General features: G+C 57.7%; 5 protein-coding genes across 5 annotated transcripts; 2 read left to right on the forward strand and 3 right to left on the reverse strand.

Moving 5' to 3' along the window:
* Positions 1 to 143: 143 nt before the first annotated feature.
* VDBG_00726 (D-arabinitol 2-dehydrogenase) lies at positions 144 to 1,356 on the reverse strand (the record flags this gene model as incomplete). The annotated part of the gene is made up of 3 exons (XM_003008998.1): positions 144 to 441; positions 559 to 982; positions 1,038 to 1,356. The coding sequence occupies 3 exons, from the start codon at positions 1,354 to 1,356 to the stop codon at positions 144 to 146; spliced, it is 1,041 nt and encodes a 346-aa protein (XP_003009044.1).
* A 3,391-nt stretch (positions 1,357 to 4,747) lies between these two features.
* VDBG_00727 (conserved hypothetical protein) lies at positions 4,748 to 6,066 on the reverse strand (the record flags this gene model as incomplete). Its single annotated transcript, XM_003008999.1, has 3 exons — positions 4,748 to 5,137; positions 5,194 to 5,847; positions 5,906 to 6,066. 3 exons carry the CDS (start codon positions 6,064 to 6,066, stop codon positions 4,885 to 4,887), a joined length of 1,068 nt encoding a protein of 355 aa, XP_003009045.1.
* Positions 6,067 to 12,105: 6,039 nt separating this feature from the next.
* VDBG_00728 (F-box and WD domain-containing protein) lies at positions 12,106 to 16,399 on the forward strand (the record flags this gene model as incomplete). Its single annotated transcript, XM_003009000.1, has 3 exons — positions 12,106 to 12,188; positions 12,671 to 13,254; positions 13,317 to 16,399. 3 exons carry the CDS (start codon positions 12,106 to 12,108, stop codon positions 16,397 to 16,399), a joined length of 3,750 nt encoding a protein of 1,249 aa, XP_003009046.1.
* Positions 16,400 to 18,130: 1,731 nt separating this feature from the next.
* Positions 18,131 to 20,887, reverse strand: VDBG_00729 (conserved hypothetical protein; the record flags this gene model as incomplete). Its single annotated transcript, XM_003009001.1, has 4 exons — positions 18,131 to 18,278; positions 18,479 to 18,774; positions 18,836 to 20,748; positions 20,812 to 20,887. 4 exons carry the CDS (start codon positions 20,885 to 20,887, stop codon positions 18,131 to 18,133), a joined length of 2,433 nt encoding a protein of 810 aa, XP_003009047.1.
* Positions 20,888 to 25,020: 4,133 nt separating this feature from the next.
* VDBG_00730 (hypothetical protein) lies at positions 25,021 to 26,036 on the forward strand (the record flags this gene model as incomplete). The annotated part of the gene is made up of 3 exons (XM_003009002.1): positions 25,021 to 25,345; positions 25,401 to 25,528; positions 25,597 to 26,036. The coding sequence occupies 3 exons, from the start codon at positions 25,248 to 25,250 to the stop codon at positions 26,034 to 26,036; spliced, it is 666 nt and encodes a 221-aa protein (XP_003009048.1).
* Positions 26,037 to 26,111: the final 75 nt, after the last annotated feature.

The raw sequence follows: 26,111 nt of genomic DNA on the forward strand, positions 1-26,111 counted from the left end.
CACCATGGTCCCATCGTAGCGGGTCCATTTCACAGGAAGCCCAACAGCAAGCAAATGACTTTTCCCCTTTGCGAGCAGCGGGGATTTTGTCCTCCCACCATGATCATGTCCTTTATTCATGGCTCCTCGCCGCGTCCTCTCGCTTAGGTGACGGTGTACCCGCCGTCGACGCGGAGGTCGGCGCCGGTGACGTACTGCGAAGCATCGGAGAGCAGGAAGGTGACGGGACCCATGAGATCCTTGGGCTGACCCATCTTGCCCTGAGGAATGAGGGAGATCCACTTCTTCTTGAGGTCTGGGTTGTCGTCGAGAATCTTCTGGGTGAGGGCCGTGAGCATGTAGCCGGGGGAGATGCAGTTGACACGGATGCCGCAGTGGGCCCACTCGACGGCCAGGGAGGCAGCAAGGTGGCGGACACCGGCCTTGGCGGCGTTGTAGGGACTGTGGATGCTGTTAGCTCTCGTTCTCTCTCTCTCTCTCTCTCGCTGCCTGGTCTGTAGGTGCAGGATTTGGGATGGCGAAGAGACTAAGAAGAGGAAAAGGACGGAAGGTACTCACGCCTGGGGCTGGGGAATGTTGACAATGGATCCGGACATGGAGCCGATGAAGACCATGCTGCCCTGGGCCTTGCGTTCCATGAGGTGCTTGGCGACGGCAATGGCGAAGAGGTAGGTGCCGTCGACGTTGACGCCCCAGAACTTGCGCATGCGGTCGATGGGGTAGCTGACGGCGTCAAAGTTTTCGGTGAAGCCAGCCGAGGTGACGAGGTTGTCGATGCGGCCGTGCTTGGCAATGACGTCGGCGATGCAGGCGTCGACGGACTCGGGGTCAGAGACGTCGGCGTAGTGCGCCGTGACCTTGGGGGTGTGCTCGGCCTCGGGGTTCTCCTTCTTGAACGCGTCGATGAGGTTGCGGGCCTGGGTTTCGGCCTCCTCGAGGTTGAGGTCGACAATGGCGAGGTCGCGCCGGAGTAGTGGCCGCCCTTGGCCCATGACGACGCCAGAGACCGCGGGCGCCGCCCGTGATGACGGTCACACGGTCCTCGAGGGAGAAGGAGGCGAGGGTGGCTTCGCGAAGCCGCGCCGTGGCCACGGACGACCTTGGAGCTGGGGAGCTCGTGGTCTCCGGGTACTCGACGGTGACCTCAGGGTCAGTACGCGAGTAGGAGCCGGGCTTGTCGGCCAGGGGCGCTCCGACGCGGAGGCCGCGGCGCTGCTGTGACTGGTTTTGAGACTGCTGGGCCTGACGGGCAAGCAGAGGGGCTGGGGCGGAGGAAGAAGAGGAGGTGAAGGCGGCCGTTTGGGTGCGGGTGCGAAGGGCGCGAGCCGCAAGGCGGTTGCCCACGGGGCGGAACATGATGTGTAGTTTGTGTGAGAGACGGTTGAGTGGGAATATCGAGGAGGAGGAGGAGAAGAAGCAGCAATTGCTATGTTCAGGCCCTTTTTCTTGGATCGTCTGGTATCGTGGAGTTCTCGGGTGTGTAGGTGTTCGAGAAGAGAGAAGGAAAGAAAGATGAAGGAGGTAGGAGGAGGGTAGCAAATGCTGCCGAGGGCCGGAGGCGAGTCGTAGTTAAGTGCTCCGAAGACGACTGAGCTAAGCAGAAAGATCCCAGGGGGCAATACCGGTCGGGGGTCCCTGACTAGGATGGCGAAGCAGACGAGGGACCACGAAAAAAAATCCCAATGGTTTGAGAAAAAAAAATGGTTCTTAGGCGGCGGTTGTGTAGAGGGAGGCGTGGAAGCAGGTAGCTTGGCGGGGTAGCTGTAGAGCTGTGTGCGGTGCTGATGGGCGGAATGGGGGAGCTGGGAGCTCTGATCGCGGTTTCGAGGAATGGGGCAGATGACGTGTGGGGGTTTCAATTGGAGGCAGGCAGGGAAGCTGGAACGGAATTGGATGTGTGAATGGATCAATTGGGGGTTTGGTTAAGGAACGGGGCGTGGGGTGTGATCGTCGAGGGTCTCAAGATCGACACGAGTTCAGGGTGTTTTTGGTGTCTGGGAGGCGAAGTCGGAACGGGTACCTTTTCGTACCTAGCGAAGGGGCTGTCCTTAGGAGGACATTGGTAGGAGGAGGAGGATGAAGACGGGGTTAGGCACCGTGGTCGAACAACCATGAGAAGAGGGGAGAGATATATAGAGAGGCTCGACATCTCACGATACACAAGAACCACGAGAAGGCTCTCTCTCTTCCATGCCGCCGCTCATCCTCGTCTCGATGGACGTGGCATGGCTTGCATAGAGATGGTGTGACTGCTTGCGGGCGAGGGGAGGGGTTGCGAGCACCCACGACACTTCTTGTCTCCTCTCTCTCTCTCTCTGCCTCCCTCTCTCTCTCTCTCTCTCTCTCTCTTTCTACCTCTTCCCTTCCTCTCTATGCTCTCCCCCTCTCGTGAGATCAGGCTGTGATTGTCAGTGCTGGAGCTCCCCCTGTTCTGGTGAGGAGCTCCCCCCTGTCACCAAGGTTCTTAGCCTGCCCGGCCGCCGAGATGGTGTGCGCTTGTCTGTGAATGAGAGAGGGGAATGTGTGCGCCACTGCGGGCGTGCTGCAAGCCAAGAGCCTTGTCGCCTCCGGGGCAGCATTGGCGGGGCGTCGCTTGCGTCTGGGCCTCGTGAAGCGACCCGACGAGACCGGTCGGCGGTCGCATCGTGCGTGGCAGGGTGTGCGTCGAGGTTGCTTCGCAGGCGGGCTCGGGAGTCGGTTTTGACGGCCTGGAGGAATCCACGCTGGCAAAGAGTGTGTTCTAGACGCCGCCCAGGTGGACTCTGGGCACCAATGGATGGCAGATGGAAGGGTGTGTCCTCAAGGGTCCTGGTCCTGCAGGCTTTGTTTCCATTGGGAAGGTTGTGGTGGCTTCGTGCTGACACCTCTCAGAACGAGGCAGGCCTATCTACCTTGGGTACCATGGGTAGGTTCTGTAACATGCACTACCACTACGGATCAACATCCAAGAGTGACTGACTACGCCGCACCCAAGTACATATACCTACCTTGCCTACCTTGCCTTAGGTGCCTAGGCAGTAGGTATGACAGAGAACACCGTGGTCTGGCAAACCAGCTACCACACCACGCGTGTCGACATCAAAACCCCCCTCCCACGGCATTGCCACTGAAACGAGAAAGCGTTCTACTCAATCTCTTTCCCAATGTTGATTTATTTTTATCAATTCGTCCGCACACACCTCGTCCCCCCAATACGCGCCGGACATTTCTGGTCCCCGCAACGGGGGGAGAGGGGGGCTTGATGGATGTTGACTCGGATCGATGCCGCGCCTGCGGAAGCAACCCCCAGGAGAGCAGCGGTGTGCTCGCCAACCAGCCGATCGTCGCCTCTCGTCAGTCGCCCTCGCCATGTTCCGTCCGCATCCTTTGCCCTTTGTTTGTAATTTTTTTTTTTTTACGCTGCCCATCTCGTTTCGCTATGCTCAGTCACATAACCCCCCAACCATTGGCCATTTCTCGAAAATCCCCAGGCCGAATGGTCGCCTGAGGTACTCTTGATGAAGATCCAATCCAACAAGGGGACCTCCTCCCCCCCTTTGGTCCCGACCGACGACCCTGCCACCTGAACCATGTTCCAAGTTCCTCTCCGCCCCAGACGTCCTCTCTCTCTCTCTCTCTCTCCCTCGCTCTCTCTCTTGTGCACCGGGCACGACGCCCAGCATCCGGCTCCCGCCCGGATGCCGCGAACGACGAGACAGCTTCATTTGCGGGGCGGGGATCCAGTATAGGGCGCCCCACGGCCCCAAACCCACCGTGTCGTAGCTGAGCACGGCGTGCCAAATCTCGGCATCGTGAAAAAAGCGGCCGAGTGCGCGCGTGTGGGTGGGAGACCTGACAGGTTGGACAAGGGGGGTGACAAACAACAATAAAAAATGGCCATGCTCCTTCAAGGTAAGCTCGCTCTGAGCTGTGATACTATACTATACACCGGCTCAAGATTAATGAAAGGAAATGTGCCTCCAAACATGTCGCCGATTATCTAGTAGGTAGAACTTCAGAGCATTTCATTGAGATAGCAGGTGTTGAGAGGGTTCTGAAGCTAGGCGTCTGTCTGGATGATATCTGTATTTGGCGGAGTTGAAGTGCGGCTCAATCTGTCACCGCCTTGGAGGTCTGGAAACGAAGAATGCCTATATAAGCAGCACATCAATCAGGATCCGTGCGGGAGGGTGCTTCTGTTGAGGTTGGGGAGGAAATGCTAGGAGATCTAGGTACCTGAGCATTATGTCTGCCATAGTCTCTGCCACCCGCTTGCCTGGCATCTTGCCGATTCACCCGAAAGGACCTGACTTGGGCATCAATCAGTAGATCCATAATTTGTGCTGCGATTTTCACCATCCCTTGCCAGCTTGGTGATTTGCCCTGGCCCATATTCCTGATTACCACCCCTCCCTTCGCAGCGGTACAACGGATCAACGACTGTCCAGATTTCTTACGGACGTTACACTTGGACCAGTGTAAGCGAGTGGAGAAACATGTTGGTAAGATTCAAATGGGGTGCTAGAATCCATCAAGCTATTCGTGCCGCAGCGCAATGCTGTCAATACAACCTCGTCTCAATGCTGAGCACACTGATCGGCGCTAAACCCAGAGACCATGAGCTCGCTGCCATGCCTCACAATCCTACGCATGCAGCCCCTGTGTCTGCTGGATATAGCCTCCGGATGCAATTGGATGAGCTCAAGGGCGCTCGCTGGACCGTACTCCATCGTCTCGGATCGAAAAGCAGTGAACATGAATCAACACCAAAGATTCTCGCCAAGAAGTGGAATAAATGGGTTGAAAAGAAAAATACAAATCAGCTTTTGCAAACTCGCTTATCATCATCGCCTCAACCTCGCTACCCCGCAAACATCAACGCCCACCAAGGCCGCCAACGTGGCCCTAGCTGATCTTGAGAGCGTCAAGCTTGGCCTGGACGCTCCTGAGAACGTCGGGGTCTGGTTCTGGTTCGACCTTGCGGGGTTTGAGTCGCGGGCAGTCGGCGCATTTGGGGTGTTGACACTTGAGACAGGCAGTGCCGTCCGCGACGCCGCCGGGGAACATCTTTCTGCACTCGTGGCACTCGTGGTGTGGGATGGCGTTGGGGCCAAACACGTCGCCAGGATAGCCAAAGGGGTACTTGTCCTTCTTGGGGCTGCAAGAATATTAGCACATATGCAGATAAAAAGGCCATCAAATGGAAACACTAACGGGTCTCGAGGGCAGCCGGTGCAACGGACGTGGCCACACTTGGCGCACTCCTTGCTGCCGCCAATGAACAGGCCTTGGCATTCGTGACAGGTTCTTCGGATTCTCTGGCGCGGCTTCTTGTGAACGAGATCCTGACCACCGCATTTGCTGGGCTTCTTGAGAACAATCTCCTTTCCGTCAGGGTAGTATCCGTAGTCGGGGACGATGGGAGGGTTCTCCTTGTTAGCCTTCAGGATGGTGGCGCGCCTCTCACGGCTCGCAATCTTCTCGGCCTCGGTACGCTTGGGAGGGTAGCGCTTCGACTTGGTGGAACCACAGTTGGGGCACTCCTTGGCAGAGCTGAAGGCAGCGTTGCAGGAGACACAGTTGCGATGTACGCGCATGCGGATGGGCTTCTCGACACGTAGTGCAGTACCCTCGGTGCTGAACCAATCGCTCTGCTTGATCTCCAGGCCGTACTTCTCGCCAAGCTTTCGTGCACGCTCCTCAAAAAGCTCCTTCCTCTGGACCTTGCGGACGCCGTCTTGATCCGCAAGCTTAGAATCGGTCGTCTCAGCCGGCTGGATGGCTTCCGTCACGGGATTCTCTAGTCTGGAGGTAGCCTGCTCGGCGGCGGCCTGTTGGGAAGCAGTAGCCTTGGGAGGCTGAACAGCACTGTGACGTGTTAGAATCCTATTCAGGAATGTGAACTTGGTGTGCTAAGAGTACTGACGTGCGAACATTGGCTGTCGCGCTGGTGGCGGCAGCGCCAGACTTGGACTTGCTTGATTCGCCCTTCTTCAAAATCGTCTTGGCTCTCGAGAGAAATTTCCCAAAGCCCTTCTTCTCCTTCTCCTGGGGCACCGAAGGCCCCGCCTGTGCCTGTGAGCTCATGGTGGCGATTAAGATGAGCAACGATGCGCACTTTGTCCGCGACCGTGCTGTATTGTTGATGTTTGAGTGATAATGCCGGGATGCTAACAAGAATGCGCGTAGGTGCTGGTCCTCATCCGAGTTCAAAAAAAAACACTCGTTCGTAAGTCGCTAATGAGTTTGCAGTGCAAAGACTAGGGTGCTGTTGGTCGTGAGGTCCGAGTCGTGGAGTGTCGGGCCTTTTGCCGGGTGATGTCTCTCGCTCTCTTCCTCCTACAGTCTAACGAACAGCTCGTACAAGAGGGCGACTCGGAAGAAGATCCGGGTTCTCCCAATTTGCTGGAAGGTCGAGGTGTTGGCGAATACAATCGAAATCGTCAGTCTGGTCTCTGACGATTAGATGTGTATGGCAAGCTGACGCCGCAGACCAAAGTGCTAAAGGCGGCTCTCAAAGGTGGTTCAAGAAGAGGAGAGCGACTGGAGAGACAATCGGGATCCGGGACGGGGAGGGCAGGGTGGATGAAGGCCAGACGGACGGTGCAGGTGCTAGTCTGTTCAGGCGGCTGCGCACTGTGGCGGGACCCAGCGCCAATGGGGGAGGGGCGGCCGGGTAGTTGCGTTGTACTTGCACTTCCTTCGATGGTGAGGAACGCTACGACGGCCTAGTACCGCTCTACCTGTGCCTGCCCTGCTCAGGCACCCTAACCTGCCTGCCAGTCCATAGCTACTGCTGATGGTACTCCTGTGCCTCCTGCCTCTTTACGCCATGGCACCTGCTGGTCCGACTACATCAGCCCAGAGGCCTGTTGCGATACGCCGCCATTGTCAGCGCCAGTGCGCCAGCACTTCAACAACACCCACCAGCGTCACGCACGTACCAGAGCAGCGGCAGCTCAAACAGGGAATTCCCTCGCTCTTGCAGCCAGGGAAAGACTCAAGGTATCCTGGCTGGCCAGTCAGGGGCCAGTCCGCTGCAATGGGAATGGAAGAAACAGCGGCCCCACAGTTCCCTGCCTTTCCTTGGGTGACCCTGTCCACGCCGTCGACAAGAGCTACTCCACTTGGTGCTGTCGGTGGAGCTCACATGCAAATGACACAACCAACAACAGAGACGATAGCGGGTGGGGGGGGGGGAGGGGACTGCTCCCGAGGACATGGGATCACAGGGAGGCGCACACACCAGGTTCCGGACTTGGGACTCGGTTCTGGCCTGCCACCCTTGCCACCTCGCCTAGCCTACGATGCCCTGTCTTTCACTCTCCACTCGTTCTTGTCTTGGTCGGCTCCGTTAGCCTCCCATTTGCTGTGTTCCCTGTGTCGTCGCACCACGGCCATCGCACCGCACTGTGTTCAAGTGCACGGTATGTGAGCATCTTGGGCGTGTGTACATCGGCCGAGCCGCCTGACCCCCAACCCCCCCCCCTGGGCCTTCCTGCCCACCTGAATAGAGGTGACAACGGAGCAAGCCTGGGCGGAAACTGGTACTGGGACCGGCCCGGCATCATGCACGATGAGGTGAAGGTTCTTGGCTGCTGGGCCTCGAGCGTCTGGCTTGTGCTTTTGTGCCCATCGGCATGACTGAACTCGACGTGGATGATCATTGCGGCAGGCCAGGATCCTCTTGAGCCCTACGGGCGAGTCAAGAGGAGTCAAGAGTCATTCATTCTCCCTCTCATCTCTGCTAGCCTTGATCACGAATTACGAACTGCTCATCATCCGTCGTGAGGCTAACTGCCTACTGGCCAAGATACGTCCATGTCCACGTCCGTTCCATCATGCGATCCAAGACAAGGTGACTAACGGCGTTTAGCGGCCCCAGGCCCACTGTAAAGAGGCCTAGGGCGCCCGCTGCGTCCCTGCCGGGCAGGCGGGCAACTGGTGGTCCAGCGGCCCGCACGCAGAGGGGGGCGGGCACCCGACCTGCGAAGCATTAAGATGACGGTTCCAGGCGCAGCACCCTGCGAAGTAGACGGTGCCTTCTAGCGCTGTCGGTTTCCCTGGCACTGGGACCTAGAGCCCACTCGAGGCGCGTGGGAAGCCCCTCCATGTGCTTCTTTGAGCATTTTCGAGAAAGAAAGAATGGGAAACCACGGTGTGTCTCACATTCCACGCGAAGTCTGGTCTGTAAGGCAGGCTAGGGTACTCAAAGCGCAAACCAGGAGATGGATGGCCAGTGACATCGCGTCACGTCAAGTGGCATTTTTCAGTATTCCGATGATTGTTTTTTTCTGCTTCCTCCCCACTCTCCAACAGCCAGATCAAACGATGGAAAACATGGTGGTGACCGGGCCGTTGTGAAAAGATGACTGGCGAGCGCCCCAGGCGCCCGATGCACACCAGCACGGAGCTTTCTGAGCACCTTGACCCCGGGCAGATGGCCAAGATGCCTGGGTATGGATCTTGGCCGCCCCCCCCCCTCCCTTTCTCACCCCTGCTGGTGAACAGACTAGGCACAGACAATCCCCAGTGAAACTCCACCTCGAACCATCCAAACGGGAGCCCACGTCCGAGGATGCAAGACAGTACACAGTGTTCCGTACAGTAACTCCGGACGAGCTCCGGCGCATTTCTGCGGGACAGGTCTGGCTTCTGGCTTGAGTACCGTGCCTGCCAGGCGGACAGGCAAGAGAGTGTGTGTTGGGAGCAGGGCACGTCCACTTCCAACCCACAACAAGCAGGGGGAACAAGGGACCAGAAAGCCACGGACGTCGCTCCATGTTCAAGCGGTAGCCTTTGTGAGACCCGCGAACCTTTCCGCGAGTGCGCCTAACTGCGCGCCACAAATCCAGCCGCTGCCGCAGTCAAATCTGACCATTCTCAGTTCCAAGTCTTCTGATCTAGACCATAGCTTGGCCGCCCCACGCTTTTTGCCGGGCCATTAGAGTTGTGAAGAGCATTGTGGCATTGTTCTCGTTCTTCAGATCAATTCTAGTCCGGCTTTGCCTCAACCCGGGCTTTAACATATTCTAAAATTCCTCTGCTACTGCGGGCACATATATATATAGATATATATATATATCTAGATAGTGCTCCCCCGATGCATCCCAAACAGAAACTCAACGTAATGTCGTGCTGGGCACTGTACGAGTAATGTACTGCACAGAGAGGTAGGGGGGGGGGCGAAGGCTCCCCATCATGACGCACGAAAGTCGACCCTCAACCAGTCTGCCGGAACCGGACAGCAAAAAGCGGCACAGCAAAGCAAAGCACAACAACCACACACCAAATTTTCGACTGCGTGGCCACTTCGCGTGGGCGCACACGCCAGTCTCACAGCGACGCAGTCCAGCCTGGCCTAGAACTGTCGCCGAAGCTACCCTCCAATTTTCGATACCCACGGCTCAGCGGGCGAGACATGCCGTTAATCAATTTGCGTCCCAGCAGTGTGGAAGCTGGAAAGTATTCACCATTCAGCCGGGAACTCAACACAAGCAGCAAGCCAACGCAACTCAATCAGCCGGAGGTCGCGCGCTACCTCGAACACGAACTGCGACCGCCTGGTCTCGCCCCAGCCTGTGAGCGCGCGCGTGGGAGAGAGAAACTTGACACAGTGCTGGGCTACTACTGCCCATCCAGTCGCTTCTGCATTAGCTTTCAAAGCTCTTCGTCCCTGTGGTCCCCCTTTCCCCCGGCACCTGACGGGGCCAGGTGGCATGTCCTTACCAGTCCTTACCACATGCTTGGAAGCCCCCCCCTCCCTTTCTATGCTTCTCTCGTCCCTCCCCTCCATTCGCCATCGCCTCCATGTATGCACACCTTCACCCGCGCAGAGTCACCAGTTTCCGGTGCTTGTCAGGCCACCTTTGACAGCTCGGAACATTCATTTGAGGTGATAGACACTGGGGCTGGCGGACGCTGGTGGCGGTGTCATTCTGACCCGTCGCTTCAGCACCCTCCACCGCGCACCGATCGATCGACACCCGAATGACATTGTCCCCCGCCAGTCTGTACCCGCCTGTAGACTGGAGTTATGCGAGGCCCAACTCAGCCTCCCGCTATCAAGCGCCTCGACGGCGACATGTCATGGGTGTCGACTTGTCGCAATGGCAGCGACTAATGTCAGCCACCCGTTGACTGACCGCCAGATCATTGCCTGTGGTGACGGATAACAGTGGGCATGGTCAGAGATATGGCAATTGCGTACACATTGCACGTTCGTGCATGTTGTGCTTCGTCGCGGGGACTTCAAAGACTCCGTGGCGTCCGCACGACGGCAAAACCCCAACCTTGGTTTCTGCGAGCATTCCTTTCATCAACCGCCGGCGATACAACCTGCCTAAAAGCCGCGGTCCCCCGCACCTGCACTACAACCAGTGCGGCCAGCAGGTGCAGCAACCCCCTCAGCGGCGTCTGGCCCGGCTCCGACGAACCCGCAACCTTCTTCATCTCCCAAACTCGCGGTGCCGCGGAGTGGGACGCAATGAGAGTGCGGAAAGAGAGGTAGCATTTTGTCATCCCGACGTTGCTGCCGTGTCGTCACACTCGCCTGTTTAGCCTTCAGTCTTATTATCGTCGGTACCTAACGAAGATCTGCCCGGGAATCCCAGCGGGATCAGCAAGCCAACCACGGCCCCGAACGCAATCTCCGTGTACAGTACGCGTGCACGCACGAGTCGTTGTCGACCCTGCTGCTGGACCCTACCTGACTTGTCCCTGACCTGTCCGTTGGCCTCGAAGATTGGCCTGGACAGGGACCGCGCACATTGGAAACCATCGAAAGGCCGAATTTGCAACTGCGTTAAGCCGTGCCCTTTTCGTAGCGTCGTCAACCGCCAGGGGTGTGCCTGTGCCAAGACTAGATAACCTTCCAGACGACCCTAGACGAGACAAAGCCAGTGCACCAACACTTCGTCAGACCTCTGCCCCCTGCTGTCAACTTCCGAGCCGCGGTTTGTCATCAGCACAAGCCATATTGGATCCTCTGGACAGGTTGCGAGTGTGATCAGCTCTTCGAGAAGCATTCCGATGTCATACCTCCGCCCTGTCATGCAAGAGATTCCCCATCAGGACGACAACTGCCATGTCGCCGAATGCACCAAGCTGCTGATCACACAGACAGATGCCGTGACAGACCGGACCATATGACAGACTTTCTCACCCTAGACTGGGCGTGTAGCCCCTCTGAGGGCCATCCGCGCAATGATGTCGGAATTTGACGATGTCGGCTTGTCCCGTGAATTTTCTTTGTCCACGGAAGCTAAGGATGCGGCACTTGTTAGCTCAATATCCTCATGAACGGGGAACCATTCGGTTCCCTTACCATTGACCATGCCCCTTGTCTGGTGACCACCACATTTGGTGGATGAGGTATGGTCTCCAATAGTCGGCCCCGAGGTTTCGAGGAACTCGGCGCCGCGTCAGGCTCAATCCTACTCGATGTACCGGGAGAGGGGAAGGTTCCCAGTATCGAAACTCTGTTCATCGTCCCTGGCCCTGGGGGCTGTCTTGCTCCACGAACTGACCCCTGCCATCGCGGGCCGAGACGAGCGCCCCAACCAACAGTCCCACAGGGGAAAGGGACAGACTTGGGAGGGGCTGCCAGACAAACACACTTTGTTTGTTTGTATTCCTCGTCCAAACCCGTGCGTGCATGTGAGATCCTTTCCCCTCCTGACTTTGCCACACGTGGGGTTGGACGTCATATTTTTCATGACCCTTTCCAAGCCTGCTCCTCAACTGGTATGTTTATTGTACTGTACTTGTTGCCGAACATTACCTCTGCCAGTACTCCGGGTTCGTTGGCGTGTCTGCCTTGGCGACAAATCCCGCCCGAAAGGTAAGGAATAAATTGCCGCTCTCGGCAATGGGGCCGAAGCACCCTGTATGGCGAAGCCCCAGCATGGGTAGCGCACCCCAGATCCCCTGAGGCTTTGTCATGATGCCTCATCGGATGGCCTGATCACTCCTTGTCACGCTCGCCCGATTCCGAACTCACCGGTGCGGGCCTCAAGACGCATTTGGGACAAACATCACCCCCCTTGTCCGCTGCCGTCGTTGACGCACCGGCTTTCTGACTACTGATAGCGCCAGTTGGCAAGGCCGTTGTCGACATGTCACAAGATGGGAGGGACCGACAGACGTCAAGCCCACAACCCACAACCTGTGCATACGTACCAAGGCATGATCGAGGAGCCTGATGCACCGTACGTCGTGCACTGTTTGGCGGGGCATGTATCATACTTGTTCAGACATCAGGCCATGTTGATATAAGATTCTGGAGTGGTGCTCGGATTTTAGGAATTGATATCCCTGGCGAATAGTTTGCCCGAAAGCTCGTACAGACGATGGGGTTCAGCAGGCATTCACCCCGTCAATACAGGAATTTGATCTGTCCTGGCATTTTCATTTTCAATGTTGCCGGAGCTTAATCTGGTATGCCAGAAAGCCAAAGTAGGCAAACCGATGACTGCCGAATATGAAAATAAGAGCCGTTGTGGAAGCGCCGCACAGACGTTGCGAATTCGCGATATACGCCCTTACGCCACGCTGGTAGGAAAAGTGGCGCAGCCGACCATGCCGTGGGGGCACCGGGCCGAAAGATGTTCCAGTCGAAGTCGTGCAGGGGCCGTGGTGACGCCGTAATCTCCCGCTAAACTCTCCAGGTGTGATGCGTCACGATCCCCAGACGCGAAACTTTGCCTGGTAACCTGCATCTCCAAACATCATCAACACACTTGACATTGCCGGCTCCTCAAGCAGCTTCCTACTCCTTCACGCCGTTCTCCAAATCATCATTCGCGTCATTGCTCTACAGACTGTGCAAAGGTCCCCCTGCACAGTCCTCCGTCACTGTCCATCGCCACCACCCTCTCAACTTTATGCAGACCTGGCCTACTGAGTCATCAGATAGCTCTCGACCAAACGACTCCCAGGAACACCTCACCCCCAATCAAGATGGCTCCCAGCACCAACTACGGCCCCTCAGGCCTGCGCATCTGCCGCAGCACTCTGTCGGCTCCAGCGGTGCCTCTCCGCACTCCATCGCGGACGGCCTTGACGGCGTCAACGCCGGCCAGCTTGATGAGCGACTTCGTCTGCTGAGCATCCGCAATGGACACCCAGATGGCCGTCACTACGTAGCGGGTCAACGAATCACCGATTACGAGAATGCATTGGCGCCCTCCACGCCTAGACAGGCGCTTGGCTTCAAGGTCATCAAGCGTGTTGATTCGCGGTCTGATGGTGTCCAGCTCACTGATTTCCCCAACGGTAAGTCATGGGAGAACAACCAGCCGCGGTTGGAGGACTGGAGGCTGATGCATTGTGTACAGAAATTTTGACCCATGTCTTATCCCACCTGCATCCCGATTCTCACGCGGCGGTCGCGCTCGTTTCGAAGCGGTTTTATTCGCTGGTCACGACACCCCACGCCTGGCGGATGGCATTCTTGCGCTACTTCCCTGGGCATGAGAGCTTGACAGACAAGCCTGAGAAAGAGGCCACCGGGCCGTGGGAACAGGCGACGACAGAATTCGTCCGATCAGAGGCTCGTTATTTCGCCCGCCTGACGTCGCTGGCCACTTGGAGGAGCGAATACCTACTGCGCACTCGCCTACTCAGGGGTCTCATCAGGGGTAAACCTGGAGCATCCGGCGGCATCGGCACCTCGGCGCGCTCAACCAAGAAGATCAGCGCTGTCTTGACGTATAACTCAAAGTTGCCGTGGGCTGTGACAAGCCTACATGCCATCTTCTCAAACGGCAAGAAGCCGCCACGTGCCGTCCATGGCGCTGCGGACCTAGGCTTTGCTACTATGAGCGATCCAACTTCTGGCAAAGTCGAGAAGTGGGGTTTCGATGAGCCGTTCAGCTCTCAGCAGCTCGACGAGGTATTTCCAGACTTGGAGCCCTATGGTGTTGGCGAGGGGCCTGCCGCTGGACCAAATGTCATGGACGTCAGTGTGCCTTACGGCCTCCTCGCAGGTGAAGGCCACCCTGGTGGCCGTGCGTATTACCGTCCCATTCACGAGAAGCGCGGTCGTTACCTTACTCACGAGTCGGGCGTGGTCGATACCTACCCTGACATCCCTCGCATCCCAGAGCTCTCTGAGGCCATCTCGAGTCTCTGGATCGCCAAGTCATCCGCCGTCCCGTACATGACACTCTCCATAGTCGGCATCTTGACAGGCTCGACTCTTGGCGTCGTCACTGCGTACGCCCTGGGTGGGGACAACACCGGTCACCGATTCTCAAACGGCGACATGACTGCCCGCTGGGTGCTAAGCCCCGGCGTGCCAATCATCTCGATCAAGGTTGATGATCAATACAACCAGAGGAGGAAGAACACCAGGCGCGCGTGGGCTGTTGCTCTGAATGCCCTCGGCGAGGTCTTCTTCCTCACGGAGCCTCCTACGTCGAGCCTCGACCGAGCCAAGGGCGAGGATGTGACCAAGAATGCGTGGCTCGCAGGGCGATCTGTGTACTGGCAGCTCGTTGAGCAGACGCGTCGCCGCGCTCGCCCTGATGACTCGGATAAAAACGCCATTCGAGGCGCTTACACTCCTCGATCACCTGCGGACTCCATGGAGCTGAGCAAGGAGCAACTCACTGCCGAAGCACGCGAGATCGAGAAATTCCTTCGACACAAGCCGTCGCACTTTCGCAAAGTTTGCGAAGGCTGGGACATGAAGCGTGTGCTCGAGGTCGATTTTGCCCATGATGATGGGAACGGTGGCGGAGAAACCATCATCGTCATCGAATGTGGGTGGGAGAAGGGACAAGGTCCCAAAGTTTCGAGATACATGAGATCTCTGCTGCCCAAGACGCCTCAGCAAACCCGCATCTCTGAGCTGAAAGACGCTGAGATGGAGGCTCAACCTGAACCAGCGCCGGCGTCCATCTTTGGAGCCAAGGGGGCCACTGCGAACAGAGCAGAGCCTGAGCCAGTCGTTCCAGCGTCCGTTGCCGCCCCTCTGCAGACTCCTCCTGGCACCGTCACTCCGGCACCTAATCTTCTGAGCGACTGGGGCGTCACCGTCTTCGGCCTTGCTGGCTACAACAAGAGCGAAATAACGGCATCCGCCATTGATGTTTCATTACACGCCGCTGTAACATCGGCCGAAGACCCTCTGAGGGAAACGGTCAAGGGCACATCCCACGCAGGCACCCCAATCAGCGTTACGCCGCGTACAGCTGAGACGCTGGCTGAGATCCCTGGACGCAGCGCCCGCATGCTCGCCATCGGCACCAAGAGCGGCGTCGTCCTGCTTTGGAACATGCGCGAGACTGGACCACTTGTCAAGGATATGAAGCCGGTCCGAATCATCCAGACTGAATCTCCTGAGATCTCTTGCCTGGCCCTCAACGGCTTGTACCTCGTCCATGGTGGCAGCGATGGCTTGGTCCAGGCCTGGGATCCGCTCGCGTCATCACTAGATCCTCTGCGCACTCTGAACGCCAGGCCATCTGGGCGTGTGCCTAGGCACATGCTGACGATGAATCCCGCTCTGGCCAACGAGAATTACACGGCCGCCCGGACCATCTTCCTCGACCCCGACCCAACGGCTCTACGCGGCGTCACAGCATTTGGCGCTTTCTTGCGATACTGGTCGTACAGCGCAACAAGCCAACCACCTGGTCGTAAGCGCCGGCTTCGACACGCTGACATCCACGGCCGCCTCGCCACGCGCCGTCAGGGCGGCAAGGTATCAGGTTACATTGCGGCCGAGACGGCCGAGCTTCGTCTCGAGCAAGAGCATCGCAGCCGTGAGCAGACGAGGCTTCGCAATCGTTTTGGAGTGGGTGCGTTGGGTGACCTGACGGAGGAAGAGGCCGTTCGATATGCGCAGATGATCTCTGAGGAGTCTTTCCACACTGATGAGCAGCGCCGTACCAGTGCTAGCGACACGGGCGACGCCAGCTTTGACACTGCCTCGTCGTTCAGCGAGAGCACGGCGTCCACGGTCACGCCAGACCCCAGCGTGAACGGCCTGCCTGCCAACGGATTCAGTCCTCCCCCAACCGTGGACGAAGAAAGCGAGTATGAGATGCAGGTTCAGCAGGCTCTCCGCCTGTCGCTCCTCGAGGGCGTCAACGACCATGGCCACTCGCCACGCGGGAACAACTCCAACGACTACGAGGTGCCCATCACCATCAAATCCAAGTCGGCCAAGAAGGGCAAGCGGTCTGCTTCCCGGTCACCCCCCGCAAGCTACACAGCGCATTCAGGCGCCAACGGCGGGTCGTCCAGCCAAGCCCCGATGACCCAAGAAGAAGAAGACCTGGCACTTGCCCTGAAGCTGAGCATGGAGGATCAGGGCACATACGGGGGCCCTGAGAGTGCGGACGCTACCTACGAGCAGCAGGAGGATTTCCCTTCGCTGGAGGTCAAGGGGAAGGGCAAGGGGAAAATGTGAGGTGACCTGTTGTGTTGCTATGCGTTGCATCTGTGTGCCGGTCCCGTGTTTTCGTTTCTCCCGGCTGAAGCCAGCTGTTAATGAGTTCTTCCCTTCACCCGACATCACGTTGGATATAGTTAGGTAGCTTTCTGGCACTTGAAACTTTACTTTAGCTCGCGCCACCGGTTGCCCAAAGGGTGATGTATTGTGTCGCTGCTGGTTGATAGTCATTGAACATCGTGTGTTGAAGTCGAGTCTTCCAGTCAATCAAGACGTCTGGTCCCATTACTCACAACTTAAAGGCTTATACTGCGGACCTCGCTCGCTCCGTGCCTTCCGGCAATGTGACAGTGATATCACATGCACAGTGCTGGTACGACACAGGCAATTATCAAAGACAGTCTTGTACGTGGCCGTCTGCCCATGCCAGGGCAAAGATGAGATGCCACGCTTGTATGAATTTCACCACTGCGAGGTCTTTGCCACCCCCATGACAGATTTCGAACCCCCCGATAATGTTGCCGGTAGCAATGACGCCCATCACAGACATTTTCCCGCACTAACGCGAACATCCCCGCCAAGCCTCGTAATCCAGCCAGCCTTGTCTCACTCATCCTTGAACATGACCTCTCCAGTGCCACGACCAGGATCAAGAGCCATACCCTTCCCTCGTCATTGTGCTGTGACTGACGAAAGCCAGACAATCGCAATCGCCAACTCGTCACCACATCTCGCCTTCGCCATCAGCCAGGCCAAGAAGGCACACAAATCCTGCATACCACCAGAGGCATATCCCCCCCCCCCCTCTTCCCCAGCGCCCGCGTTTCAAAATACGAGATGTAGCAACAACGCATAATACCGGCTCGGTAGCCAACGGGCCCTACCGCTACTGCACACCTCAAAATACGGGCGGGGCGGTGGTAGGCTGCGCTGGGGACAGGAGATCGACGTCACGCTCCCGGCACGCCGCGAAGAGAGGTCAAAACATGGCGCCCGGTAGTTCTCGGTGGCGCTCTCTCTCCACGCCGCGCGGGGCCTTTTTCCCCCCTTCCCCTTCAAGCCAACGCCTAGTTCACTAAGTGTACTTTGCCTGGACAGCCCTTCCCATATGCGCATGGGTCCCTCCCCCCCCCTCAAACTTCCAGCGGCATGGATTGTGGCTTGAGACTCCCAAGCAGGAGGCTGTTGCTGGTCTCACCGAGGGCGCGCTCACCGCTATTCGAACATGACGGATCAGCAGCACTCATGTGCGCTGTCAACTGTGTTGAACCCTGCCCCCGCTCCCCCCCCCCTTCTCCTATCGTTGACCCGCGCGTTAGCATCCCGTCGATGGAGACGCCGACAGTGTGGGATAGGTAGAGGTATAATACGAGCTACATACAGGTGGACCTTTGATGACGCGGATGAAATCCCTTGAGCTAGCGCAGCCCTTGTCAGCAGCCCGTTCGTGATGGCGCTCCTGCTAAAGGTGGTTGTTCTCCATCGGCATGGTTGGTAGAGCACCGAAGCAGAGATGGCTGCGTAGAGGATTGTCAACAAATCTTCATCGCCCAACCAAGGACACAGGCAAACAAATATAGCCTCAGGGGGATTGTCATGGGAAAGAGGTCGTCAGTGATGATATGGCAAAACATGGCAAAGAGCCAAACCCCGGGATGCATAAAGGGGGTTTCTATATGGTCCATTCACCATCGACAAGACAGAAACAGGCTCATGATGACCGCATCGATTGGGGTAGATGTTACATTATTATGTAAAGTGCGCAGCTTGAGCCGCCTTCATGGTTTCCATGTTGTCTTTGTTGCACCTCCTCATCTGCTGAGCGCATACAGCAGATGACAGCCGTGCCCGTGTTGCTTCTCGTACATTATGGGCGCCGCCTTGCGCAGCCAACGCCCTCCCATTTTGAATACCTCGAGTCATTAGTCGTAATTCAGCTGGCAGAGTCCAGCCAAAGCCCCTCTCATCTCGCCGGTGAGCTTTTCCAGGCCGTTGTGGCCGAGGGCTCCGATGCCCCCGAATACCAAAACCCCCCCAAAAGAAAAAGAAAAAACACTTTCGCCATGTCTATACATGCCTGGGCCTCAGAGCACGTACCCTAAGATGATCCAAACGCCAAACAGCATGCAAAATATCAAGTTGTACAACGCTCCGCCGAGCGCCTCATGCGAACCTATTCCACCACCCTCGTCATCATCGTCGCCATTAGCGGTCCCACCGTTTGAAATCCCGTTGTTCGTGCTTCTCTGTGTCTGCGAGGCTGAGGGATCCATGAGCGTCGCGGTTGGAGTAGCTTTGATCGATGTGACGACCGTCGGCCCAAATGGAAAGGTGAAGCTCAGCGATTCGACCGTGACGCCCTCGGGAGAGATGATGATCGTTTCGCCCCTGATCTCCGTCGTGTAGGTAGTGTGGGCATTGGGTCCAATGGTCCACGTCGAGTCTTTCGATCACCACGATCGATGCGCCGACTTGTGTAATGGTCACACCGCCGACGATCTCGTAGGCCGTCTGCTTCGGTCCAGCGTTGGGGCCGCCGATCGTCTGCTCGTCGACCACGACGCCATTAGGCCCTATGGTGACAGTCCCACCATCAACTTCTTCCGTTCGAACTGCTATCCCCGGCCCATAGGTGATGGTTGTCTCATGGATGACCACCACCGTCGAGCCTATGGCAGTGATCATCTGGCCGCCGACAACCACATGCTCCGTTTCAACAGCCTGCGCAGTCGCTGCATGAATGGGGACCGTTGCACTCGGGAAACGAATCGCAGTCTGGTCGACCGTGACCGTTGTACCTTGAACCACAGCAGTCACTGTCGTCCCGCGGGGCGGAACGGAGATAGTCATCTCGCCGATAATCACCACAGGCGTGGAGCCTGGCGGCCCGACAACGACAGGGACATTACCAACGGTCGTAGTCGCAGGAGGCAATGGCCCACCGACTGGTCCGTGGCCTCCGGTGTTCCCGGGCGGCCCACCACTTCGAACTGCCTCAGAACCGGCGTTCCCGCCTGGGCCGATCCAGAACCCACTGCCGTCTCCCCCGTTCCACGGCCTTTCGATAGTGCTGCCGCCCCCGATAACTTGAGTAGGGTTGATCTCGAAGGGTTCGCCGCTCACTGTCACTGTTGTTGTCTGAGTGGGCAGTAAAGAGATGGTCTGGTCGCCTATGATCACTCTTGTTGGCTCCAAGGTGACTGGGAAAGTGGTAGCAGCAGGCTGCTTGTCAATGTGAGGGAGATCTTTCGGTCCGCCTGGATCAGCCGGGTGAGGTCTCTGGGGCCTTGTACCATCGGCAGGGTGATGGTCTCCGGCATGCGGATTCTTCGTGTCTTTTCCATAGTTGGGCGTGGTCATCGGGCTAAACACAACGGCGGGATTCTTGTCGGTGGTGATGAAAGTGACAGTACCAGGCTCCTTGTGGCCTGGAACGGAAACGGCGCCAGGAGGATGGACAATGTCGGTCGCACAGGCTACCCAATCCAGAGAGGTGAAGCAAAACGTTGTAAGCATTGGCTCTTCGTTTTCGTTTTCCCCAAAACCGGGGTCTTCTCCCCCGAAACCGGGTTCCCCTACCTCATCAGGGTGAAGCGGCGTCTGCGTTGGTGTTACGCATGCAACAGGCGTTTCGATGGGAGGGAAGGCAGGCACATAGTCGGCGGGGTCACCGAAGAACGTTGTCGTTGCTGTAAAGACGATGAGGTACGTCGTCGGTTTGGAACCACTGGCAGGCGTGGAACAGTCATCTGCTGTCTCAGTGGAAGACTGCTCATCGCTGCTATTCACCAGGTTCGTTGTCGTACTAGTCAGATTGAGTGGCGAATAGACCGGGGGCCGGGGACGGCGTCTAGGCGAGGCTGACTGTTCTGAGGATCCGGAGGGTTCTGGGGCGAGCGAGAGGGGACCAGCAGGGAAAGGCGCCGAGGTGATGGCAATCTTGAAAGAGCCATCTGGTGAGTTATCGACGGTGGGCGATGGCGCAGATTGCTCGAGTCTCGTAGTTGTGTTCAAGTACTTGGGTCGAAAGCTCGACAGCGGACGCGGGTACGGCTGTCCAAGCGGCGACGGATTCGTAAGAGCATCGTGTGATTGCTCGGGAGGCATCGCGAGAGTGCGAATCTGGGCAGGCGACACCGGGTCCTCCGGTTGATCCACATAGCCATGAGATTGCGTGGACGAACTATCGTGAGTCGACTTCGCCTCGGTGACGAAGGAACTGTCGGCCTGTGACGAAATGAGGCCCAACGGTACATGTGAAGTAGCAACATTGCTCGAGCCAGTGTCTATCTGAGCTGGCGTAGGATTTGAAGCGACTGATGTTGTCGTCGCATTCCACCCATTGAAGCCTCGCCGCACCAATGCCACTGGATCGGCTGAGAGTTTTCTTAGTGGGAGGTTGAGAGAGGGTTCTCAGGGAGGAATCTTACCAGCTCTCGTCGCCGAAGCAGGACCTGGCAATACAGCCAGTGGCAGGAAGAGCAGCACCGCGGCAGCGAGCCTCATGCTGACCGGCTGCCGTCACTGTCGTCGGCTCGGAAGGGACAGGCAAACGGCGTCAAAAGAAGGCCTGGAATCGATGTGTCGACCAGTTGGGTAGAAGCGAGTCGTGTCAATATGGTTCGGAGGTTCGAATGGCAGTCAGATTCACGCGCCGCCGCAGCCAAGCTGAAAAGATGAAATGAGAGTATGGCAGGCGAACGAAGCTGCCACGGCGACAATCGATACTTCAGGTAGCGATTGAGAGAAGCAGACGGCGCGCCGCGTGGACTGTTGCGTCAGGTCGCTTTCCTCCTCGGCGAGCTGTCCTCAAGTGTCTGAAGCCAGTCAGTGAGGATAGGGTGCACAGGCGACGAGGTGCCGACTTGAAATCCGGGAGCGCGTGGGCATTCGACCAAGGTAAACTCAGAGGCCAGGGTGAGGGGCCAGGGGGGGATGCACACTAGCAGCGGCGCCAGCGCAGCCGGGGCACATGGGTGTCCATCGTCGGCAGATCCGCAGCCCTCCTAAAAGTCAGATGCTGACCAGCACCAGTCCAGGCATGACCAGCACAGGGGGACGCCTGATCTGTACCTAGCTCCGCCGCCGAACTGGTCCGGGGTGCTTATTACTGTGCACCTCGGGGCTTTGGCCCCCAATGACAAGTTGCAGGCGGGTTCAATTGAGATGACGACCGTGGGGAGCTCGGCGACATGGGAGGGACAACGGCCGGGCCACAACCTAGCGCAGCCGCGTACCCATTTGCCGTGCTAATTTGCATGGCGCCCTGTAATACCGTACGACTATGATGAAGGTCGGGAACAGATCAGAGCAGGAGAAAGATGGGCGGCGTGGCCTGCTCAGGGGCGGCGTAGAATATGCTCACCCGATGCCGCCGGGGGCCCATGATCTATCTGTCTGAGGGAAGGGGGGGCATAGCCGTCCTAGGCGTGACGTTGGCCAACACATTGTAAATCGGGTTCGGTCAGTTTTATTCATGGCGATCCTGTCATGCTCGAGCGGCCGGGCACGATTTGTTTGCCTGACCTCCCTTTTTGCCACGGCGAAGAGGAGAAAAACAGGCCGTGGTCGAACAAGGCTGGGACGGACAACGGGGCTCCATGGAAAACGCGGATGGCAGTCACGCCTTGGCGGCAGGATGATATGCATGGGGAGTTGATGGGGGTCAACGGCAGTCAATGCTCGGGTGGTCGATGGGAAGGATTCGATCTCTCCGCGGGCGGCGCCATGGCGACGCCGTTGCGTTGCAACAAAGTCAGAATGCTCGTCTCTGGTGCTCTTCTCTGGTCTGCCCACTGGCGTCTGTCGAGCCTGGGTTTGCTTTGGGGCGCGCCTTGCCATGGGGTAATAAAGTGACGCGTCGGGGCGGATCGAGTCAGGCCTATCCGTGCAGTCGAGGCGGCGCTGGTACCACCCTCAATCAGGCTTGCCCCATCTGGGAGCCGACTGGAGATGAGGACAAGATGAGAGGTGCATCGGACGTGTGTACATGAAGGTCCAGACGCGCGACCATGGAGCAGAAGGCGTTCTAGAAGAGTTAGCCGATATTGAGGCGTTCTATCGTTGCAGGCTTGCTTGCCACCTCTGCATGAGAAGCAAGTCTGTCTGTCTGTGAACCGACAGGGAGGAGATAAGATGTTCATCCACAATGGGTATTGCCAGGAGAGCAAGGGGGGAGAGAAGGTTAGTGCTGCTGCTCATCAACCCATCAACCAGCAGGGACTTTGTTGTGGAGTGGCCCGACCGACGGTTGATTGATCCCATGCGGGAAGTGAAGGGAGGGAGCTTGAGGCAGAACAGGCAGGTTCTTTGGCCTGCGGCGCTCACTAGCGAAGGTGGAAGCGGGGCACCCGGATAGATGCATGAGGCCGGCTCCTTGGCTGTTGCGTCCCTAACCACCCAAGCCACCCAGGTACCTACAGTACCTACCTACCTTACTGCAGGGAGTTGTCCAAGGAGAGGAAGGCGGCGCTACGTCGGGCGGCTCTGGATCAAACGGGAAAGCCTGAGCACTGAGCACCTCACCTAGCACCTCGCCCAGCACCGAGCACCTCACCTGGCACCTAGCACCTCGCCTAGCACCTAGCACCTGGCCCTCAAGTGCCTTCGCCTCGCTACTCACGCGAGTCGCATCGCGTCCCAATCATGGCCCGCCTCAAGTAAGACATGGAGTGTGACGGGCCATGCAAACCAAGCAAACCAAGCAAACCAAGCAGACCACTGACCGCGCCGAACCCGGCACTCTGGATCGAGTTGCCACGCACCTCTCGCCCAAGGCCTGCACAGGACCATGATCCAAGCAAAGACAAGGCCCCCTCCCCTTCTCCACAAAATTACAACAATCAATGTCGCCAGGGCCAGACCACCACCAGACTTTGCTGAAGATTTCTTGGCATGGCCGTCTGCGACATTGCCTGGAGTCATCAACCACGCTTGAGCTGTCGAATGACCTAGATTTGGATGGTCCCCTTTCCGGAGCCTTTCTGCAAAAATGGCGGCTGCCTACCTCGTCGGTGTGCGCCGCCAGTCCCTCGGCGCCCTGTCGTCTTTGCTGCAACTGGCGAGCGTCGTGGTGTTTGCATCTTGGGCCTAACGGCCGGATCTGGTGGTCAAAGTAACATGGCCACCATACACGCGACCGGATCGAATCGTCGAAGCAACATGGTCATGACACACAAACCACCGAAGAAGGAAGCTGCGCGTAACATGCCTCGGCCCCCAACGCCAGACAAGTTCCCATGCATAGCGTCTTTCACAATAACCTTGTCTTGTCCTCGGTCCTTCCCTTCCACCCTGACGCTCGAGGACCCCGAGCCGCTGCTTTGCTTTGAACACGCTTCGGCAATTTTTCTCATGCCACGGCTAACAGAACAGGGTTGATCAAAGTCTATTCAGTGTCTCACCAGCTTGCGCGCCCGCGAGACCGTCGCAACTCCTTCGACAGGCCCGCTTGGCTCAAGATCCGATCTCTGTGGGGCATCACAAAGCGAGCAACTCCTTCCGAGCGGCGCCCTGCTCCGTCTCTGATCGCACCACCAGGAAACGGCCCAGCTGCCACGCTGACGTCGACTCAGCCCGCTTGTTACTCTCCCATCGCCGACTGCCAAGACCAAGACGTCTTGGACCCTGAGAGGCCCAGTGGCCAGACAGAAGACAGATCGACAAGACCGGCGACGTCCTCGGGAACGTGGCTTCATCGACGCCGCAAGCAGCAGCAGCAGCAACAGTCCAGCGCGTCTGGCCCTCTCTCTCTCTCTCTCTCTCTCTCTCTCTCTCTCTCTCTCTCTCTCCCTCTCCGATGACCCTGCGAACAGCCCAGATGCACTCTTCATTCCACAACAAACCCAGTCCTGATCAGACCTCCCACTCCGCCCCCCCTTATTGTGACCCCTGCAACGTCGTAGCCGGGGTTTCGGTCAGTCGTGATAGGAGACAGCAGAGCCCATGGCCCTAGCAGACTCGCAAGGACTTTGAAGTTTAAATGGAAGGCGAATGAGGCAAAATCTCACCTCGCGATGGACAGGGACCTCCGCGTGGGCATACCATGTACATGTAGACATGTATCCCTGCCTAGGACCTGGCAACCTCGAAACCCGGGATTTTTCGTGTATCCAACCAGTCAGGGGACGGACGGGGAAGGGGGGAGGGGCCTCTGGATCCCACCCTTCCTCTTTCACGCTCCGTCCGTGACAGTGGATGTCGGGATCGATGGAGCTGGAGGGAGGAGACGACGGGGCCAGTGGAAGATGAGGAGGGCCCCCTTCAGGGGAGAGGAGCGGAGGGGGGGGGGGGGAGACTGCAGCAGCATACAGCAGGGGGGGCCTATTGACCAGACCGGCGATCCCAGCTGATTGAAGGTTAACGGGCTAGCCTCTATCTGTCTTGCCAAGGTGGCCCTGTAGCCTGGCAGGTTAGCTTGTCTTGCCTTGGGGGACGCCGCATTCTACCGACCCAGGTGCTGGACCTAAGCTCTTACCACTACCCCTAGAGCGCGCCCTGGACCGGGCAGTCTGGTGACTCGATTCCCCCTTGGATCGCTCCCCATTACGTTACCCTGTCTTTCACTGGTACAGGTCCTTAACCTGAAGCTTCCCTTCTTCTCTTTAACTCAATCCCCCTCATCTGCGTCCCATCGAAACCACCCCCCCGTCAGACTACGCCATTCCGATATCTCCTGCGCAAGGGATCATGGTCGTAGCCGCCGGTATCATACTTGAGATGAAGGCTTCTCAGTAGCTCAAGAAAAGGACATCGCAAAAGCCCCGAGTCTGACAGCAACTCACACCGAGAGCCTCATGCGTCGAACAGAGCGGCTACCAATTGACCCTTGCCATCCCCAAAGTCGCGCCGGACGGCCCCCGACAGGATGTTGCGATATCACGTTCCCGTCCTCGTTGTCCTTCATGCCATAGCTGCGTCAGCTGCAGGCCCCTCCGCCCTCGCGTTGACACCATCGACCGAGTGGTCGGGTCAAAGACCCGACACATCAGCTATTGGCGCCGCTAACCTCGGGCTTCAGGTATGGCATCGACGGCAACTGGTCCACATTGAGCTTCCAAGTCGGAAACCCTGGAGAATCAGTCAATGTACTGGTGAGCACCTCGCTGTCCGAGTTTTGGGTTGTCCAGTCAGGTGGCTGCTATAACCGTAATGAAATCCCCTCCTCTCGTCACCGTCTCATCGACAGTCATGTATGTGAACTGACGCCTGATCAGGGGAGCCTCTTTGCGCAAATGCCAGAGGAAACGTCTTTGACCCGGCTGGTTCGTCGTCGTGGGATGCCCTCGGTGGTTGGCAGCTGGGGCTGGACTACCTGCAAAATGAAGGCAATGGCGACTATGGCTTGGACACTGTCGTCGGCAAGACATTGAACGGAGACAGGATGCTCATGGACCGCACAATTGTTGCCGCCATCAACACGACCGACTACTACACCGGCTACATTGGCCTAGGCATCAATCAAGGCAGATTCGGTGACCAGGTTGCCGAGTCACCCTTGACCCAGGCAGTCAAGGAGTACGGACTGGTCCCCAGCTACAGCTACGGCTACACAGCTGGCGCATCTTACAGTAAGCTGAAAACTGGCCGGCGGAATGCATGCGAGTTGACGCTAACATTTTCGCAGTGGGAAGCAGCGGCGTGCCGTGTTCTCTGACACTCGGGGGTTATGACGAGAGCCGCTTTACCACTCACAACACAGAGTTTGTCCTGGGCCAGAGTGGCACCACGC

Source organism: Verticillium alfalfae, genomic scaffold (assembly GCF_000150825.1).
Source record: "Verticillium alfalfae VaMs.102 supercont1.1 genomic scaffold, whole genome shotgun sequence".
NCBI lineage: Eukaryota > Fungi > Ascomycota > Sordariomycetes > Glomerellales > Plectosphaerellaceae > Verticillium > Verticillium alfalfae.